The sequence below is a fragment of the Zonotrichia albicollis genome, chromosome 17, assembly GCF_047830755.1.
Source record: "Zonotrichia albicollis isolate bZonAlb1 chromosome 17, bZonAlb1.hap1, whole genome shotgun sequence".
Lineage (NCBI taxonomy): Eukaryota > Metazoa > Chordata > Aves > Passeriformes > Passerellidae > Zonotrichia > Zonotrichia albicollis.
The window spans coordinates 9,243,085-9,264,339 of NC_133835.1; the positions used below are offsets into that span (position 1 = coordinate 9,243,085).

General features: G+C 53.5%; 1 protein-coding gene across 4 annotated transcripts in view; it reads right to left on the minus strand.

Moving 5' to 3' along the window:
* ZNF512B (zinc finger protein 512B) overlaps window positions 1-21,255 on the minus strand; it is a 30,034-nt gene that overhangs the window by 3,871 nt on the left and 4,908 nt on the right. For 3 of the 4 annotated variants that reach the window (XM_074553822.1, XM_074553825.1, XM_074553824.1), the window contains exons 3-16: window positions 20,711-20,790; window positions 19,818-19,946; window positions 19,295-19,467; window positions 18,877-19,130; window positions 18,024-18,095; window positions 16,311-16,445; window positions 14,870-14,994; window positions 12,344-12,436; window positions 11,464-11,562; window positions 10,476-10,763; window positions 9,714-9,905; window positions 3,405-3,506; window positions 2,347-2,409; window positions 275-373 (exon numbers count right to left, since the gene is read on the minus strand). In XM_074553822.1, coding sequence (XP_074409923.1) covers window positions 275-373; window positions 2,347-2,409; window positions 3,405-3,506; window positions 9,714-9,905; window positions 10,476-10,763; window positions 11,464-11,562; window positions 12,344-12,436; window positions 14,870-14,994; window positions 16,311-16,445; window positions 18,024-18,095; window positions 18,877-19,130; window positions 19,295-19,467; window positions 19,818-19,946; window positions 20,711-20,790 — 1,904 coding nt within the window. The remainder of the gene's footprint in view (window positions 1-274; window positions 374-2,346; window positions 2,410-3,404; window positions 3,507-9,713; window positions 9,906-10,475; window positions 10,764-11,463; window positions 11,563-12,343; window positions 12,437-14,869; window positions 14,995-16,310; window positions 16,446-18,023; window positions 18,096-18,876; window positions 19,131-19,294; window positions 19,468-19,817; window positions 19,947-20,710; window positions 20,791-21,255) is intronic. The other variant, XM_074553823.1, reaches the window with a different exon arrangement.

The following is a 21,255-nucleotide window of genomic DNA, read 5'->3' on the forward strand; positions in this document are numbered from 1 at the left end:
CCCATCCCTCACCCCACTGGCATCACCTCTCTGAGGTCAAACTGCTCAGGCTGAGCTGCTGCAATGAGACTGGGGGTGTCAGGGACACCAAGGGGGACAGGGAAGAATCCCTCAGGCTGACTGGGAGCTGTTAGTCAGCTCTGCTCTTAACAGGCATGGATGGATGGATGGATGGATGGATGGATGGATGGATGGATGGATGGATGGATGGATGGGGACAGCCCAAGGATGTGTGTGTCAGAGCAGCCCAGCCCAGCTCCAGCTGTTTCCTTACCTCCGAGTGAGCCTTGATGATGTGGTACTTGACGCCGCTCTCGGAGCTGAACTCCTTCTGGCACAGGAGGCAGCGGTACTTGCCCACTGAGTGCTCCCCCTGCAAGACACAGCAGCTCCTGCAGAGCCCAAAGCGCCCCAATGGGTGGCCCTCCCCTGGCCCTCCCACGACCTCAAAGTGACACAAAATAAACAGACACAGGTGGTTCAGACACTCATGACTGAACCACCAGATCTCTGACAGCCTCAGTGCTGGGTCAGGAGCTCACAGCCACATCCTCTTTCTGAGTTTCAGTCCATGCCACTCGTGCTGCTGCTTGTGTGTCCCCAACATCAGGTGATGGGGCCACTGCCCCCCTGTCCTCGCTATCAGCAAATCTGTGATACCCTGGGACTGAGCCACCATCAGATTCATGTCCAACACTCACCTCATTTTCCTGTTACATTGTCAAAGAGCCAGGGTGAGTGCTGGATTCCTGTCACCAGCGCCCTGGTGGGATGACAGATCTCCTGGCCCTGCTGCAGGTCATGGCACGTGGGAGATAATGGGCTCTCTATTGATAAAGGGGTTATGGATGGGCCCTTCTGGGCCATATATTTCCTCCCTGGGAATTTCTCCATAGCTGTAAATCTTGAGTCAGACAGGTCCCTCATTTCAGGAGAGGACAGGCCTGGCTTCACGAATCCTTGTGCAAAATCATGTTGGTGCATCAATCCCCACTGAGGATGGGGTGCTGCCTGGGAGCAGCCTCTGCTCTTGCTAGGGCTCTGTGTATTGCAACCAGTTCTGCAGGATTTTACAGTGGGAATCACAGACCAGCTCTGGAGGGGCTGTGATTTATTTATGCCAAATTTGTTGGCATATGTATTCAAAGTAAATGAATCCTCTCCCTTAAGGGAAGAATCCTGCTGATGGCAGTGTGGGGGTCACAGAGTAACTTCCCATTGCTGACTCCCAACACCTGGCCCCAGCTGTGCCAGATCCAGAGGGTGCAGCTCTGTGCTTCATGGAAATGTTCATGCAAATCCTGGCTGCTTCCTGTGCATGGAACCAACCAGAAACCAGCTCCATTTTCTCTCTGAGAAGGAGCTGTCCTAGTCTTGTGTGTTTGCTCTTTTATCCTGCATAAATCCAGCTTCTCCTGCCGGATCTCTGCAGCCCATTTTCTAAATGATCTCATTAAGGGCTGCTGTTCCAGCTAGCACTGGAGGAGTGCAGGAGTTGGTGTTTTTAATAACCACAGGGTATTGGAGCTGCCTCCTGGAAGCTCCATTCAATGGAAGCTGCAGCTGGAAATGTTTCAGGGTATAAAGCTTTAGCAGCTCTTACTTGGTTCCAATTTGAGGGACCTGCACAGAGCTCCTGATCCCTCCCCTGGGGCAGCTGCAGGGCACTGGAGCTCAGGGCTGCTCCATCCATCCAGTGGGAGGGCACTGGTCTCTGCACAGACCAGCTTCCAGACCCAGCTTATCCCAGGAGGCACCACACCAGCATCCCTCCAGCTGGGCTTCCAGAGGGGCTGTAGGGCTGCCCAAATTGATGGAAGAAGACTCCTGATTCCCACTTGCCTCAGAAAACATTCAGTTTACAGCACTGAGCTCCTTGGCTCTGAGCTGCTGTGGCTGTGTGTGGTTGTTGTGTGACATGCTGGCCATGCTTAGCCAAGGGCATGTGAATGATCTGGGGGCTGCAGGGACCAGCTGGGCAGGGGCTGCTGTGGGACAGGAGGCAGGAGTACTGCTGTGGGTCTAAGTGTGTCTGGAGCTCCCTGTGTGTCTTTGTGTGTCAGAGGTTTGGGCTTGGGTGAGAAGCCTGTGTTGTGGGACCTATTCTCCACAACTGGAATAGCAGCTACATCCCTTATATCCCACCTACTCAGCTCAAGCCTCTCTGCCTCCATCTGCCTGATGACAACTCACTTGGAGCAGCACTGCCAGCCAGACCTCCAGCACCAGCATCCTTTAACCTGTGCCATTGTCCCTTGCCTTGTTCCTTCCAAACCAGCTGGGGGGGAAGAGAAAACCCACCACCAAAGCCACCTGTGAGAAAAGGGTGTAAAAGGCAGGACCTACCTTGTTGCAGTTGGCCAGGTGAGCTTTCAGCCCCGAGACACTGGAGTAAATGGCTTCACAGCACTGCAGGAAAAAACAAAGCAGGGTTAGCCATGATCCCCCTCATCCCCTGCCTTCCTCTGAGCTGTGGCCAGGAGCCTGCTGAGGCAGCACGGCCACGGGCCCCAGCTGAGCAGTGTGAGGTTAATGCTCTGCGAGGCGCCCGGGGCTCTGGTCACACGTTTCCCATTAACGCTAATGGGAGTCATGTGGCCACATCCCTCTGCAACGGGCTGAGAAACGTCTCCCCTCAATGTCTCCGTGGAAAACCTACATTTGTGAGCTGTCGGGAGGTCCTGCTGGGCTACAGGAGCTCTTGGAGCCGCAGCAGAGGCTTAACAGAGAGGAGAAATCACCCAGGCAGCAGCATGACCAGTTTCTGAGCAACGTCTTTTCCAAGTGCCTGTGTATGACATTAATTAGCCAGCCCGGCTCCCCTGGCCTTGTGGGAACTGCCTCCTTCAGAACTCCCATTAGCAAGGCTTTGTTTGGGACGATAAATCCAGGCTCAGCACCAGGGTGGGGTTCACCTCTCTGTCAGCTCGGGCCAAGGCCGTGTTTCTCAGGGAGATGAGGCACACGCACCATGCCCTGAGGTCTGTGCTTGTCTCAGGGCTTTAAAAAGCTCGGCTTAAATCTATCTCCGTTTAACTCTGAGAAAAGTAGGTTTTCTGCATCAAAAGGCTGAGCAGGATGTGCAGCCTTCACCCTGTCAGGATCTTGGGAGCTTCCCAAAGGCAGCTCCAGAGCTCAAACTGGGCAATGCTGCACTGTCAGCCCAAGGGTGGCCCTGTCCCCAAGCCCGGTGGCTTGATCACACAAGGAGAATCACAAAGGTGGGACAGGCTTTAACCAGACACAGCAGCAAGCTCAGGGAAAGGAGATGAAATGAGTGTCTGAGCATCACTGTGATCAGGGGCCCAATAAGAACCATTTTTGGTTGGTTTCTGCCCCAAAATTTCCCCCTTCCTCCAGCAGATAGAAACCAGCCAGCCCACAGAAGAACAGACAATCCTTACGTTGTTAGGACAGTTGATGCGGCCCTTCTCCTTCACTTCATTCTTCCAGTTTTCCAGCAGCCTGGGATTGAGCTTTGGGAGCCCTGGCCGGGTGTAATTGAGCTGTGAACAATAGCAGTTGATTAGCAGAGCTGCACACCCCAGCCCAGTCCATGGTCCTGCCTCTTCCCATGGGTCTTGCCCTGCTCTGAAGGGAATAGGAGCTGAAAACTACTTGGGAGGCTTCCTGAGATGCCATTCTCCCCCTGGGCACGCAGAGCAGGGAGGTGGCTCTGCCCACTGCCTTGCCACCAGCGAGGAGTGCCTGGCAAACAGGAGAGGAGAGGCTCCTGCTCCTGGGTCCATGCCCACAGGGCCAGGACTGGACCTGGCCTTTTGGTGCACAACCCTTCCGCCATGTTTTATAACCAGGGGAATAAACAACCCTGCACACTGGGCAGAGGGGCCTCCATGGCTGCCTTCCATGGATGAATGGGCACAACCCGTTAAACAATGAAAGGCTCTTGTGTCTCTGCCTCTCCTTCTGGCAGGGCTGCTCCTTCCAAGTGCTTTTAATTAGCGCTTTATTAGCGACTTTGAGGGTTAGCATAGCAGGCTGGCCTTCCCAGCTCCAGTTCTGCCTGTTCAGCACAAGCCAAGGCAGCTGTGGCAGCTCCAGGCACCTCCAGGCCTCCCAGCCACTGTGCCTGGCCCTACCTGCAGGGCTGCTCCCAGCCTGACCCTGAGCCCTGTGCCAAGCTCTGCAGGGGACACTGCTGCACAGCCACACCAGCACAACTGCCAGCCCAGTCTGGTGAGCTCTGCTAGAGCTCACAGTGGGTGCTGCTTCAGTTCTGAGCCCCAAACCACCTGAGTGGGAGCAATGCATGGTGCAGGTGTGGGTACCTGAGCACCTGCCACTCTCCATGGGCACCTCTGAGCACTGGACCCAACTGCATCCATGCTGGATGAGAGGATGCACGGCCACAAGGTGCTTGCAGAGGTGCAAACCCAGGCCAAACATTCCCCGAGGTCCTGGAGCTGGTGGTTTGGAGGCAAAAGGAGGCTGGCTGGATTTCTCTTCCAGCTGTGACTTTTCCTGAACATGCTGATAAAGCTGCAAATCTGCATTTGGCCAACTCACCCCAGCTGCTCCCAAACCTCCCAGCAAAGGGAAGCTGGGGATGTTGCAGGCTCAGATGCCAGCCCCTCCTTTCCACTCAAACTGAAGTGATCCATGTGCCCCTGTAGCCCTCCCCTTGGCACGTGGCAGGGCACGGCTGGGTCAGGGAGCACTGGGCTCCATGTGAGGGGCAGGGGCACAGGGCCTTGTGAAACAGCTCTGTGAACACTGCTGAGGACGGATGTGGATGTGGAAAACTCCCCCGAGCCCCAGCGCTGCAATTCTGTCATGCTTCGCGGCTGGGGGAGATGCCAGCAGAGCTCTTTGAAGCTCTGGGATTGTGCATCTACCAAGAGCTTGGTCCCCAGCCCAGGGAGGGCAATGCCACCTCCAGGGTAGAACACAGGAGTCCCTTTTTGCCATTGATACTGAGAGCCAGGATGCCAAACAGCCTCCATAATTAAAACCCAATCAATCCCATGAATGAGCAAACATTAACGGTAACCGCACACAGCCCCAGCAACAACCTCTCCCTCTGCCTGTCCCCGGGGAGGAGGCGAGGGGGGATGTTCAGAGATGTGGACTCTGCTGCTCTGCTTTCCCACTCCAGAGAAAAATCCCTCCCTGCTCTCCTCCAACAGTCCTGCACAATAACATGCAAATCCCATGTCTTCCCAGGGCGCTGCGGTTCTGGGAATGTCAAAGTCATCTTTATGTCTCTATTAAGAGGAAGCCCCAGGCATGGAATATTTTATATTTTTTTTTCTTTTCCATTTATTTTCCTCAAACAGCCTGTAAGTGAAAATTTTCATGGCCAAATCATTAAACGACTACAACTGGTTTTGGCTACAGCCCATCTCTTGTGAACAGTCGAAGGATGCTGGGCTGGGAAGGTTTGTTTCCTCTGACTGACGGTTTTATTTAATTAACTTTCATATTTCAATCCTCTCTGCTCCCTAGACAGCTCTCCCCTTCCCCAAAATATATCACAGTAAATGAGAACCATGCAGGACGTCTCAGCTGACGAGCACCCCTGAAGCCTCACCAGGTCCCCAGCACAAGGTACAGCTCTCCCTTCATCCTGTGGAAGTTGTGGGTGATGCTGTGAAGGCAAAATGCACCCAGGGGTGCTGGGCAGCAGCCAGGTCCCACTGGAGGGTCTGCAGAGCAAGGGAGGAAGGACGGACTCGGCCCCACAGCTGGAGCTGGGATCCGGTTTGGCCCCCAGTGCCACGAGTCTGCAGGGCTCAGCCTGGCTCCTGCCTGCATTGCAGGGCCATTGTTTTGGGGGACAAACCCAAGCCAGCCTCTTCTGCTCTGGAATTTATCCTGGTTCCAGTATAAAACCTCAAGCCTGGAGATGACTTTTCCCCTTTAGCTTTATGACTGGCCTATGGCTGCCGCTTGCTCCAGATCCCTGGCACCCCACGGCACCAAACTCCACAGGGACGTGCAGATTCCATGGCTGCCCCTGCTGACACTGAGACCCCCAGCTGTGGGGAGGCAAATGGAGCGTCCATGTATCCCAGAGTGGAGCTGTGCATCCCTCCCTGTGGGGTACAGCTCATGCCTGGGCTGCAGGAGCCCATCACAACCTCCAGCACCTTGAAGCAAGGAACCCCACCTCAAGCTCCACCAAGAAAGTGTCACACTTCTAGACAATGGACTATCCACAGCATTTTCTCCCCTTCTGCCTCTTAGATGCCTCTTCCCTCTGCTCAAGGAGGTTGTTTCTCATCCTCCACTGCATCCCAGAGCCCACTGCCATGAGCTGGGAACCTGCAGCCTCAAGGCTGCTCATGGCAGGCCACAGCCCTAGCAAAGGCCAGAGGAGGGTCAGCATCATCTTCACGGAGCTTCTGCAGAGGGGATTTTTCCCAGAAAAGCAGCAGGGGTGTGCCCTTCCCCATCTGACATCCCCAGCAAGCGGCTGTTGTGAAACACCCCATCTGTTTCAGCTTATCTGGAGGCAAATAAAGATCGGAGCGAGAAAATAAGACTCCAGTGTATATTTAGAAATGCTGGATTTGGTTAGCAGAGACTGAAGGCAGCACAGGGCCTGGGATGGAGCAGTAATCGTTTATTCTGCTGCCATTGCTTTGGTGTGAAGGAATCCATCCTCCCGGGGAAAGGCGAACGCATCCCACCACAGGCCACCAACGGCATCCAGAGCCAGCATCCCTCTGTCCCTGTCCCCGGCTGGGACCGGCTGCCACGTGGCCCCAGAGCAGGGGCTGCAGTGGGGCTGAGAACCCCTGTGTCCCATCAGCTTGTGCCTTTCCCTGGGAAAAGGTTTTGCTGCCTGGAAAAGGGATGGAGAGGGGTGGCTTTCTTCATCAGCTTCCTTGAAATCAGCACTGACTGCTGGGACCATGGTGGGGAACTGGGGAGTTCAGGGATGGAGTTTGTCCTGTGTTGCAGGGAGTTTGGGTGTATCCATCCATCTCTGGCTACAGATCTGAGCTGGGAAACATCTGTCCCTCTGGAATCCTGGAAATCCCTAGGGCTTGCTGAAAAGGTGAAGGAGCAGCTGCAATCTGCTGACATCCCTGACATCCCACTTCTCTCCGTGTCCAATACAGGGTCTGCAGGCCCAGCAGTGTACTCCCAATGGCTGGGCATGACTCAGGGGGAAGAAGAGGTGGTGGTGGTGGTGTGGTGTCTTTTCTGGGAATTCCATCAGTTTCCACCAGTCCCATGGTCAAGGTGAACTGGTGTTTATCATCCTCCTGCTGCTCCAGTGGCTCTGGGCTGTCAGCTCCCTCAGGGAGGGCCACCACACACATGTGATGGGGTGGTGACACGGGGGACATGGGGACACTGCTGGCTGCTCTGAGCCTCCCATGTGGCACAAGGCTGTCCCACAGGCAGTTCTGTTTTGGGGCCGTAATGAGGTCAAATTGGGCACTTGCTGGGAGGTTTCTTTCTATCCCCTGAACTGAACCAACTTGTAAAGGCAAAGCAATACTGAGCAATGCAAACCGTGGCTGAGCAGAGCAGCTCAGAGCGTGCTGAAGTCAGCAAGCTCCCACCAGCCTGCCTGGGCAGAACCTGCCTCCCACCTCCTCCCAGCATCGCTCATCGAGAAAAAATGTCATAGACTGAACAGATTATAAAGTGTTGTCAAGGGAACGTGACAGTCACTGCAAGACGTACCCAGAGGCACACGCACGGCTCTGTACGGATTCACCCACTACACTGACTTCCTCCAAAATCCATGTGGGATTTCATGCAGGGCCTGAGGTCTCTTGATCCTCCAACTCAAGAGCCTTGTTTTGCCATCTGGGAGCTGATCCAATTCCCCCCTTTCCCATCTTTAATGCAAAACTGCTTCTGCCAACCTCACAGCAATTCTTTGCTTTTTAGCACCGAGATGGGGCTCGGTTAAACTTAAACAATCAGGCTCTGAACACAAGAAATGTCTCATTAAAAAAGCCCACCAGCACTTCATGGAGCAGTTACACCAGTGCTGGGACCTTTACGATGCCTTTGTCAGCCTGAGCATGTGCCCCTGCTCCAGGCCCGGGGTCCTGGCTGCTCCCTCAATTCAAAAAGAAAATACCCAAAGTCATGAGTAAAGGGAACAATTCCAAGTGGAAAGAGAAGAATGCAAGAGCTGAGACAGGAGAGGGGAAAAGAGAGCAGCACACCTCTTCTCCCACAGTATCTGATATGAAACAGCTACTTTGGGCTTGGTTTTTTAAAAGTTATTAATGCATTGCAGCTGAAGTCATCTGGGAACAAAAAATGGCAACACCAAGCACCGGGGAAATAAAATGTTTGCAAGCAGTTCTGGCCCTGAAATGCCCAGCTCTGCCCCAAGGTGGATAGCAGAGCTGCAGCTGGATCCCCTTCTGTGCCAGTGCCTCACTGGGGTGCCAATGGGGGTAAAGAAGCTGCTGGTTTGTTTCTGGGCTGGTTTTCCAGCTGCCCACCACATGCAGACCAGAGGTGAGCCAGGCCTAGTTTCTCTGGGCCTCTACAGGACCAGGGTGGCACTTCTGCTGAGCACACACAGGTGCCAGGACAGCATGGGACAGCCTGTGGGAGCAGGAAGGCATTGTGGTGCAAGTTCTGCTCTCCTGCCACCCCTTTTCCTGGTGACCACCATCACTTCTCCAAGCTGGCTCTGAGACTTGGGCTGGTCTCATGGCTTGGGGTAGGTCCTCTGGGCTGGGCCTGTTCACACTGTCCTGCTGCCCTCTGATCCTCAATTTCATCTTTGCAATGTACCCAATATCTTTCCAGGGTGAATTTCAGAGCACTGGACAAGAGATGCCCAACTCTTCAGAGCAGGGAACAGGCCTGGCACCTACCTGCAGAGTCACCTGCTCAGGAAACAGGCTGCACCTCATGCAGAGACTGCATTGAGTCCTGGCAAACAAAAAGAACTCCTATTCCCTCTCTTTTTTTTCCCTTTACGCTGAAATGGTTTATGATTTTCTGCTGCTTCATTTCTTTTACAGCCCAGAAGGAGCATACCTGAGGGAATTTTAGCTTTAGTACACCCCCAGGAATAATCAAGCCCTCCCACAGGCAGAAGGGAGGTTTGGTTTAATGTGTACTCACTCCAATGCCTACAAAAAGCTCAAGCCTTTGGGGCCCTGTGCAAACCCCACAGCACTGCTGCTGAGCTCGGGGGGCTCAGTTCTGTCTCCACTCACTGCCTTCCTCTGCTCCCAGCAGCACTGCTCTGGGATGCTGCAGGCCTTTTACCTCCAGGAAAGCATCTCCCAGAAGTTAAGGAAGAGATGTGGAAAGGAGGGAATTCTGCCTGGGGCATCTTTGCTCTCTGACAGCGCAAGGGAGATGGTTTCAGATTTGATCTGCTCTCTTCACGTGCTCCTCTTGGCTGCCAGCCTCTACTTCCCTGCTCAGCATGGACCAGAAATGACCTCTCACCCCAACACTCTCAAGAGACCTTGATCTCTCTTCCCAGTGCACCTCTTCCTCAAAGGGCACAGCTGCCTGTGCTGGGAGCCTCCAGACCACAGTGGCTCAGCCTGCGCTGGGTGGGCTCTTCAGCAATAAATCTGCCATCACAGCTAATTAATTTAAGGCACAGCAAGTGAGACATGTGAGCCCTCAACCAGCTGGGGCCAGGCTGGAATCCTGGAATCTCCGTGTGCAGCTGGAGCCAGGCTAGAATCCCGGGATCTCTGTGTACAGCTAGTGCAAAACCAAAAGAAGAACTAAAGGCTGCTCACCCGCTTTGTTTCAGGCACCAGGTCATCCTTCATCCTCCTTTTGGTCCAATCCCTGGCCAGCTCATCCTCTGCTATCTCCTGGAGGTGGAAGACGGCGACTTGGGCCGACGTCCGGCGGATGCGGCCGCTTGGGGTCCTCTCAAAATCCTCTACAGGAGCAGGCTCTGGCTTCACCTCTGGCTCCTCCGGAGGCTGCAAGAGAGACAGAGTCAGGGAGGGCATGACAAGAGAACAAGTGAGCTCTCCGGCCCCAGGATGGGGATGCTGGGATTGGGGCTGTGTGTTTCCAGGCTTGCTTTGTGCCTCTGCCCTGGAGCATGGGAGCAAGGGGAGCAGCCGCCTCCCTGAGCCCAGCAGCAGCCATAGGCTGTGTCCCTCCGTGCTCCCACGGGTATAAATGTCTCCAGTTATTAGATTTAGGGAGTGATTAGCGTTGGATGCACTGTCAGTAGGGATCAACAGAACAGAAAGGGATGCTCCCCAGGGATAGAGCCTGCCACCCCAGCACTGGCAAGCAGCCGGCGCTTGTGAGGGAGCGGCCTGAGGTCTGGTTTTTTATTCCTGCACAGCATAGATGCAGGGTGGGCTGCAGCAAAGCCCTGTGGGCACTGGGGAAAGGCAATGCTGCTGACCACTCCCATAAAACAACATTTTTGAAGGGGTGGAGGAGGGTGCACCCTGTTCCCCACAGCACTGCATGGTACAACACACATCATGGTGATTTGAGGGAGAAAACAACACCGGCCCGACGGCTGCACCTGCCTTGCCCGGCCCGGCCCTGCCCGGCTCAGTCCTGCCCACGGGCTCCGCAGCTCTGCAGTCCCCCCCGGGGGGGGATGGCCCCGCTCCTCGGGCCGCGGGGACCTCCGGGGGGCTCACCGAGGCCGTGTGCTCTGACCGCACATGATAGTCGTGGCCAGCCTTGGATTTGTACTTCTTGCCGCAGTGTGGGCAGCTGAACACGGGCTTGTCGGCCTCGGCAAGCTGCTTGCCACACCGCTTCTGGTGGTACTGGTAGCCCATCAGGCTGGAGAAATTGGCCACGCAGCCCTATGGAGATGGGGAGAAGGGGAGGGTTAAGGAGGGTTGGGGTTTCACGTGGCCATAAGGTTGGGGTGCCGTTTCTCCAGGGAGGAACATTCCCAAGGAGACCACTCTGAAGAGCAGCTCTGCCAACCCATCCCATCCAAGTGCTGGGGAATTTGACAGTTCCCAAAGAGCCAGGCACAAGCACAACAGACAATGCCCTGGAGGGACAGGAGGAGCTGTCCCCGCCCCGGCACTCCCTGCCCAAACACACGGACAGAGCTCTCTGGACAGACACACAGCAGGCAGCAGGAGGGGAAGGCACTGGGGAGGCGCTGCCTGCACGGACAGCAAAGCACACCCGCGGGACAAACCTCTGCCACACGCCTCCCTTACCTGTTCGTGACTTGTCTGCAACCCGCTGGCTCTGCTTTTGGTGTGGTTTGGTTTTATGCTGTGCCCAGGACAGGCTGTGCTCCTTCCTGAGCTCAGGAGGCAGAACCTGCCCTCCAGCGCTCCTCAGTCTGCCCTGTGCCCACCCTCCTGCAGGGCTGTCCTGTTGCTGGAGGGCACAGAGCCACTAGGACAGGGATTGGGATGGCTGAGCTAAGGTGGAAACATTGAGCACATGCCAAGGGATGCCTGCAGAGTACATGTCCCCTTCTGCATGGGACTCTCTCCTTCCACTTTTTCACAGAACGAGAAACAAGAATTGTTCTCGTACCTCATTGGGGCATTTCAGTTTTCCCATCTGCTTTAGCACTTTCCTCAGCCTTTCCCGCTCTTCCTGTTCACCAAGTCCAGCGGTTTCCACAGGAACAGGCTGGAAACAAGGAAGTAACAGAAGCGACAGAGTCAACCATTTACTCATGTCCTCTGTGCCAGGAGTGGATGGTAAAGCCCTGCCTTGCAGGGAGCTGCCCTGGGCTGGAGGGAACCTCTCATTAGGAGAGCTGGATCTCCCACTGCTTCGTTGGTATGTGCTGGATCTGCTCAGGCCTTTTTTGTGATCACACCCAAAGGGCCAGCTGAGAAACCCAGGAACAGTTCCTGCACAGAGGATTCACCAGCAAGATTGAAGAGCAGGAGATTAAGGCACAGGTAAAAGACAAGTCACAACTGGTAAGCATGGGACATATAGAAATGTAGTTATGCCTTGCCCTGGTATCTCAGAGATGTACAAAATTTATTCACGATAAATTTTGTGGCTGCTTCTCCCATGCACATTGAAGAGCTAAAGATCAGATTTAGAGATTTGTGCAAGGCAGAACCCATCAGTCCCAGATTTGCAGGCACAGTTTTGGAGGCAGAGCTTTGCCACTCAAAATCCACCTCACCATACTCACCAGATCTTCCCCATACTGGGATCTGAAACCCTGTTTTATTTTTCCAGTCCTCTGCTCTACTTATCAGGATCAACAGGAGCCTAACTCACTACCAGAGGAGGAAGGGGGAAGGCCACCATCCTGGCTGAGCAGTGTGTGAAATGGTCCAAAGGTGGATCCCTCCTTTACAAAGATCATGGAGAGAGGAGTTTTGATGGATGGCTTCCTCACCTGCACGGAGAAAGGAGGCACAAGACGAGCACAGCCCAGCTCCCTTACCTTGCTGACGTGTTCAGCCATGGTGTGGTAATTCAGCCCAGCTTTGGACTTGAACTGCTTTTTGCAGTGCTGACACTTCAAGGCATCCTGCAGCTGAAGGAATTAAAGGCAAGTCACCAGACAGGCGACATCCTCCCAAGGGCTGCAGCTGCTGGTCAATAACCCCATGGGTGGCTGTTGCTGCAGCAGTACCCCAGTGGTGGGACCCAGCAGGCAACACAGCACCCCTGTTTTCCATCCCAGGCCCTGTCTGCAGCTCAGAGCTTTCTCTCTGTTGTCCTGGACACTGTTATCAAATCCACATGCCCCAATTTTTGGAAAACATTCCATTTTGGATTTAGATTTAAAGCCTCACTGGCTGAAAACATCTGGATCTGGCGTCTTACTCTTCCTGTTAAAGGGTTAGAGAGAGAAGAAGCTTTGATCTACCAATGCCAGTGGACTGTGTGATCTACCAATGCCAGTGGACTGTGCTTTGCAGTCCTGTTAAGTAAGACAGATCCTGGCATACAGTGCAATTTCTGGGTGCCTGGGCTGTGTGAAATTAAGGACACAATCAGAGGAGGATATTTTCTACCTCTCATTGCCCTGCTGTTTGACCCAGCTCGACCTCCTGAGTGTATGGGGAGATGCATTAACTGCACACCCTGAGGTACAAGGGGCACTTGCACAGTGGGTGAACAGATCTTGGCTTTTACTGAGGCAGGGACCAGAATTTACTGGTTCAGGAGGTTCATGCTCTGGGCACCAGGAGACAGAGTATCTCGACAGGGAGCCAGTGCCTGGCCAGCCGTGGTCATTCCTGCTTCTCCTGCCAGATGATTGAAGGGAGAGTGGTGGAGGTGAAGCAAGACTGAACTAAAAGCTGAAGAGGCAATGAAGATGGATCTGCAAATCTCTCCTCATTATGGAACTCCGGGAAAATGAAGAATAGACTCACTGCAGTCAATTGGGAGTGACTCATGGTACCTGCACTCCCATCAGTTAATCTTGTCCCAGAACCAAGCACTTCATCCTAACAAGGTGGATGCTAACAGCTCCTTGACCCATTATATGCCACTAGCAGCTAACCTGGGATTTACTCCTCTGGTCAACACTTAAACACATACCATGTCCAGATTCTAACAAGCTCTCCCACCTGGGATACCAGGAGTATATAACTGCCCTTGCCTCCTTCAGGCCCAAGCACGTTGCAACCCTCTTTATCCCTTATTTCCTTTCCAAAACCAAAGGAAACAAGTCCCTAAGCAGACTGCTTAGTGCAGACTGCTCCTTTTTTCTTAATAAGAGTTTTGGGAGCCTGCACATCCTTTCCCCATTGTCCAGCTAAGGAATATATCAGTCATTAAAAAGAGGGGGTGCCTCAACCCCAGGCTGGCTCTGATAGGCATCCCACGTGGCTGTAGCAGCAGGGTCTCACTCAGGTTGTGCCACAGGTTCATCTCAGAGATGAAATGCTGAGAGCTGGACCTCTGGTCACACACCTGGAGCTTAGGGACTGTCCTGTCTGGTTTCCATGAAGCATCCTAGCTCCCAGAGCAGCACAGCCAGCTCTGGCAAGGACTCTCCCTCTCAGGAAGTGTGACAGAACACCCACTCCAAGGGCTGGAGCCCGAAATCTTCAGCTGAATATAGGGCTGGCATATTTCGAGCATGGAAGACACCGCTGACTGCTCCAGCAGAGCCCTGCTCAGCAGGTCATCTGGCTGTGCAGCCTGCACACAGCCAGCCTGGCCTGGGAGATGCTCCAAAGTGGAGGAAATATGACCAATGATGGCCAGGATCCCCACTTCACTGAGGCCAGGAGGATATTGGAGGCGGCAGGATTCTGCCCAGCGTTGCTGTAGGATGGGGTTTGGGAGGGAGAGCAGCCTCCCACTGCTGTATCAACAGCAAGGCAATGGCTGGGGAAGCATTCACAGCAAATGAATGTGGAATCAAAGCCCAGCCACATATTTTCAAAGCAGGAGGCATCGATCCCACGTTGGCTTTCTGTGGCGACGGCTCCGCCAGGTGACGGATGAAGATGTAATCCTGTGCTCTGATGGATGGTGGAGTGGCACAGAGACAATTTTTCACTGCACCATTACTGAACTCCTGCATCCTGACAGCCTGCCTGAGCACATCCAGGCTCAGAGTCTCCCTGAGACACGCTCTCATGCAACCAGTTTATCTGGTCTGATACAAGGCACAGCACACAGTGAAACCCCACAGCCAGGGCTCCAGAGGAGGCCAGATTAGAGACAGCCCCAACAATCTCTCCAACCTTAAAACTATTCCTTTAGCTACTAGAAATGCCTGACTCTGTTGAGACACTGGGGCAAAGGGATTCAGAATTGCTGAGAATTAGTGTCCAAATCCCTCTGGGTCAATGCAAGCCAGCCATCAAGCTGAAGATGACCAACAAGTCTTCTATCAAACACAGTTGAGAAAGGTTTTAGGGGCATCACTGCACATTTATGAGAGGCACACAAACACATCCATTCCCCTTCAAAATTCTTGTGTTTGAATAAAGCAAGGCCTTACTTTCTGGCAGACATCCATGTGTTTCTTGAGTCCCACAATAGTCTTCCTAGTTATAACACTGCAGGTTGGACAGCAAACTTCCCCCTTCTCGCTGATCTCCCGCTGCCACTGGTCCTCGGGGTTTGCTGGTGAGGGAGAGAAGAGAGGTGTTACATCCGATCTGCCTCGGCTGCTTGATTTGATAAGTTGAAAAGCAGTGAAGTGGGAAAGTTCCTGATATTAAAAAAAGAGATAGGCTCTCCCAGGCAAAGCCAAAACTGAACATGAACCATGCAGCTCTCCCTCTCCCACTCTCCTGCAGCTGCCCAAGTAAACTGGGTCACTGGGTCAATTTTACATGGAGTTACCAGACCTGATGACCTGGGGAAAGACCCAGGTCTTTTCCAACCACTCTACTATCTTGCACACTGGGAGTTATAAAAAGATGATGATGCCCTCAGCCCCCTGATCCTGCCCTGCTTGGAATAACTTCCCCCTGCCAAGTGAAACAATTAGCGGGAGTGAAACAAAGGTGAGCGTCTCAGCTCCATCCGGACGTGTGCCTGGAAAGCTTCCCTGGCAATCCTCTTCTGACAGACACGGAGGAAGCTGGGGACTGCTGGCTTCCAGGCATCTGTTTATTTGAATGGCTGTGACTAGCCTTAAAAAAACCCAAAATAAGAGATATGTGGGGCCAAAAGCAGCTCCCAGGCCCAGAGTTCACACTGTGTTCTCAGCAGAGCAGCACTGGCCTTCCAGCAAGGGAAGCCTGGGCTGAATAAAATCCGCCAAGTCTGTTTATTTGGATGCTCTTGCATGGCTGTGAGATCAGAGAGTCGTTTATTTGAATTTGAAAGCAGTGCAAGGCACTGCAGCTGTGTTTATCTTGCACATCCTGCGTTCCTCCTGCTGTCAGAGCTCTCAGGGAAAGCAAGCAACCTGTGCTGGGTGTAGGCTGCACCTCGAGGCTCAGGGAAGGAATAATTATGCTCACAGTTATGCACTGGTGTCATTCATGGGAATGATGTTAGAAAAATGCCATCATCACATGGGTCACATGCTGACTCACAGTGAAGCCAGGTGGAACTTGGCTCTCAACTCCCAGCACTTCCATCACATTGACCTGGCAGTGAACTGAAGGTAAGGTGCTCCTCAGGACGTCAGTTGTGGCAGCACCAATATTTTAGCAGCAGTGGCTGTTTCCTCATCTGTGTTATAGCTCAAAAGGGCAGGAGCTGTGTGCTCCTACCTCTGACTTTGTGCTGGTTCTCCTGACAAACCTGACAGAAAACTCACTCAGCAAACAACCCGCTGGGCCAAGAGGGTGTGGGGACCACAAGCTGCAGGTGAAGGTGGGATGGAGGCATGAAGGTAGGGGTCATGCAGGCTTGGGGCAATGCACAGAAAAGGAGCTAAACTGCACACAGAGCTGCTGCCTGTGCTTTGCCCCCACCAGCCTCACCTGCTGGTGGATGCACAGGCGTTTCCTTCTTCACACCAACTCCTGGAGGTTTCTTTTTCAGCTCCTCCATGTTGGCATTTCCCTCCAGCTTCTTGGCTCGATGAGCTTTTGCTTTGTCCTCTGCTTTGACAAGACCTGTAAAGAAAGAGGATTTTTGTTCACTACTTACTTTAATGCCTTCAGAGCAACTCACATTTAACAGGTAAAAAAATCTCTCCCTCTAAGCCAGGGACACTGAGCTGGCTGCATATCTGCCAAGGCTGTACATGTAGGCTCAGGTCCATAATTATGACAAGCAATATTCTAACAGCTTGTGGTGTTTTACAAACAGCATCATTTTTCCCAACACAAGTTTATGAACTATGGAAACTCCGTGGCAAAGTGAGGTAGGATCCCTCCAGCCAGGCGGACAGGCTGGGGTGAAGAGAATAGGGTGTTTTGCAACAAACTGAAAGGGGGAATTGGAACAGCAAGTTCAGTTTGTAAAAGGGATGTTCCTGATGTTCCTGTGCTGGAAGGGCTGTTTAACTCCCCTGAATCCCCAAATCCATGTGCAGCTCAGCCCAGTGCCTGTGCTTCCACAGAAGGTGCTGGTGGCAATGAGGGGACTACCAGGGTCAGATCCACATCCCCCTAAACCTGGGGTTGTGACTCTTGCAAACCCAGGGCCTGAATGGAGACAGCACCCCATGACGTGCTGGGGCACCCCGGTCTTTGGGCAGTGACTGCCACATGGAGCTTGGGGAGCACAGGCAGACCCCTGCCCCATCTTCACCTCCCATCTGAGGCACTGGGTCATGGGCACACCTTGTTCTCCAGGAACCCACAGCAGATGGTTCAGTCTCCAGCAGCGCCTCTGTGGGGAGGATAAGGGAAACAAGCCCAGACTTCCCAGGAGCCAGAGGAAATGAAATCACAGAGACCACATCCAGCCTGCTTGTCAGTGCTCAATTCCTTCAAAGCCATTAGTGCCTCTCCCCCGAGTGCCTCATACTGGAAGGTGCTGCCTCCTGCAGTGCCTGGAAATCTGCTTCCTATTTCTCTGGCTGAACATATCTCATAGTCAGCCTGAATCCAGTTGCTCTCATTCCAGGGATGCTCCAGGATTTCCCCCTCCTTCCCGAGCCCATTTGGGTGTATTTATGGAGCATGACCAAAGTCCCACTTGCTCTTGCTTTGTCAGGCTGCAGCAGCCAATTCCCGGGCCTCGTCTCAGCAAACATCCCGGCAACATGTCTCCTCTGCCTTGGATTCATTCTCCTGAACGTGGGCGACCAGCCCAGGAGATGGAGGCTGAGGGATGGGTGCGTCACGAGCCGCTCTACGCAGCAGAGTTCCTTCTGACGCCGCTGGAAGCGCTGCGGCACGCAGCATGGTGGGATGCTGGTGAGATGATGTTTCTCATATCTCACTGGTGTCAGCAGCTCATTACTCTTGTGTTACACACGAACATGCCCAGATCCTTTCCTCTGTGCCCTCATTTCCCAGTGCCAAGCTCCAGAGCAGAGCGGACTGGGTTAATCAGTCCCAGCTCTGCTGCTGCTTTTCACTCCCTTTATGGCTATCTCATGGTAAAAGGTGCCAGCTCCTCCAGTGTGAGATCCTCAGGCTTTGGCTCCACCACAAGTAGCCCTTCCCTTGGGAAAGGGACTTCCCTGCAATGCCCCAGGGAGAAGGTACAACCTACAGCTGCCCAGAGTTGTCCTGCATTACCTTTCAGTCCAAATGTCCCCGAGATGGATGGCTGCTCCCCCGTAAACTTCTTAGGAGTTTTCTGTTTCCTTCCTGACTCAAAAGAGAGAAACAGAGAGAGAGATTTGGTCAAATAACTGTACTGCCAGGGGGATTCATCAGTCCTGGGGCATGGGGTGGGCACACACTCACTGTTAGGAGTGGGTCAAAGGCTGTCAGATGAAGCACCCACCCACTAAACACCAACAGACTGCTGCTTCTCACTCCACAAAACCAGGATAAATCTGTTATTCAGGTTTAATTCAATGAGTGAAAGTGGTGGCTCTGTCTAGTGCAAAAGCTAAGCAGCTCCCACATGTGGCTATGTGGCTGTGGTGGTTTGCTTTGGTGTTGCAAGCAGTGGAAACCATAGTGGGGACAACCACTGCCCTACAGCAGCTCAGCAGTGGCCATGGACAGATAGATTCCTCACCCTGCCCCAATCCTTCAGGAAGACGGGTTTGCCAGAACCATCCTGGTTTAACCTCACACACTCAGAGAGGACAGACAGGCTGACACGGCAGCTTGCTGTGCTGCCAGGAATTCAACCCATTTCCAATCCTATCATAGGATTGTTAAGGTTGGAAAGATCTCTAAGATCATTGAATCCAACCATCACACAGGTCCTCTAGAAATATTTCCACCACAGCTACAATGGGGTTTTGACTCCCAGTGAAGCTGCAAGAAACTGGAGAGCAGGGCAAGTTATCAAGGTCTGGAAACAAGGCTTGGCCACCCCTTGCATTCAGAGACACTCTCAGCAGTGTTGGCTGCAGCAGATCCCCTTCCCGTGGGACACCTTCTGAAGCAGCGTAGCCCTGGGCTCTAATCTTACTGTGCTTCATCCTCTCGGGGTCTTCCTCCTGCAGGGAGGCCTGGCTGCCCCGCTGCTGCCCGACATCCTTGCCACTGGAGGACTTGGCCGTGGGGGTGGCAGCTGCCATGGCCTCAGCTGCTGCAATCTGGAACTCCTTGCTCTCCCGGCTCTCCGCCAGGCACTCGCCGTTCTCCGCGTGCTCCTGGGCCACGGCTTTTTCCGTCTTTGCCTGTTTGGGATGGATGGTGGGGCAAGCTGAACTCTCAGCAGGTCTAGGGCAAAGCACAGAGGGCTTGTTTAAAGAGGGCTTGTTAGACAAGTGTCCTGACACCTCTCCCCCCTCGCCAGCCCAGGTTGTAGGAATGGAGGCAGGCATGTTCCCCTTCTCCCAACCATCCCCGTGCCACTGCCATGCAGCCCAGCCACAGCCTGGTACCTTTTCTTTCCACTGCTCTTCCCAATGGCCTTGGGCACTTTGTTTTCTGCTTTGCTGGTTGGCACTGGCCGGTCCAAGTGATTCCAGAGGCGATGCTTTTCCAGCTGGGTTTTGGAGGTGAAGGCAGCTTCGCAGTATGAGCACGAGTATGTCAGCTTCTCTGAAATTGCACCCTGAGAGGAGCAGGGAGAGGCAGGTGAGCACAGATGTTAGATCACAAAAGAGAGGCTTTTTCTGACATAGGCAGGAACATAAATCATGTGTAATACCCTTCTGCCCTTCCAAACGATTACCCAGAGTCCATGATCCCTCTGGGCCAGACCTCACATTGAGCTGCAGAGATCTCAGTCCCTCCCACACACTCACCTCACAAACTGCTCCTGGCCCACCTCTGCCCTCCCCATTTCCTCATTTTAACCTCATGTTTTTCCTGGTGTTTAAGGCCTGAGAGCAGCTTTACCCTGCAGATGGCAATTCAAGAGCCAGCCCCTGGAAAGGACAGACAGTTCTGCAGTCTCCTTACCCCCTGGCAGCGCTGATAGTGGTACTTCAAGCCATAAATGCTGGGGAACTCCAGCCAGCAGCCTGAATTGGGACATTTCACCCTGGAGTGGGCTTTGAATTCGTCCTTCCACTGGTTCATCAGGGGGAGCTGGGAACAGGAGAAACAAGAGATAGCTGAGTGAAGAGCACCCTGTGCCTGTGTGTATGTGCTGATGCATCCCAAGGGAGCTGGGAGAGCACAGGGGACCTCTGATCTTTCCCATCCATCCTTTCCACCTTCCACCACCAGTCCTAAAGAGGACCCCAGAGATGTGTTTCAGTGTATCAGTGCTCACTCCAGTGAGAGCTGCTGGGACAGATGCTGCAGGCTCCACAGGCTAATGATTCCTGCTGAGGCTTTACCTTGCTGTGCTTCCCAGAGCACACAAACACACTCCCTACCAGGCTGGGGAATAAATCAGGCCTGAAGTCACCTGGCTGATTTAATCACCCCACATTTCATCTAGTCCGTAAATCACCCCAAGCCCCTGCTCTCATGACAAACTGCTCCATGTGTTGTCCATGCTACCAGGCAGGAATTAAACTGCACAACTCTGCAGGGAATAAATCACTCCCTTGCCATTGCTGCTGGCTCATTAGCCAAGCCTGGCATGGCTGTGACAGCATCCAGTCATCTGGACATGGCCCTGGGAAAGCGAAGCTGGAAAGGGGTACAGCTCCTTAACCAGGGCTTTGGAAAGTAATGGAGGCCTGCATGTAGGGTTGAGGGACCACGATCTTGCTCAGCCCAAGACAAGGCTGTTCTGAAGATTAAACCACAGTGGAATAGGACTGGTTGGAGTGTACAGTGCAGGGCACATCAGACAGAGTGAAGCAGGGAGGGCTCAGGGACTGGAGTGTGTGAGGTCTTACAGGGATGTCTTTCAGCGCCTGGTTCTCAGCCTTGGGTCTTCCTTTCTTCCTGCCTTCAGTTTTGTCACTGGTTGCATTTCCTGCAAACAGACACAGCACAATCACCAGCTGTGCCAGAGGAACTGATGTCCCAATAATTCTGCTGCCCAGCCCCAGCCTCCTGCTCCCTGCCTTGTGCCCTCAGCTCTAGGCTGGCCATTCTCTGTCCTAGCAAGGATGGAGATACCCCTCTAGAAGGCAATGCCAGCTCCCCTGCAAATGAGGTGCTGATAAGATGTGACACAGGGAAAAACAGTCTCCTGAACACAGGCGTGTTCATATTGCGGACAGCTGGAGTTCATTCCCTTTAGCAATAACTTATCCTCCTCTGTTTGCAATTATGGCTTTAATCCCCTCAAGGTAACAGTGGCATCTGGGAAACATTTAGGGCACACGCATTTCCCCACAAAGCCACTGATTTTGGAAGCCCCATCTGAGCTGCATCGCTGGGGTCCAACCCTCTCCAGGGGTGCAGGCACCCCTCAGCATCCAGAGCTGCCCTTACC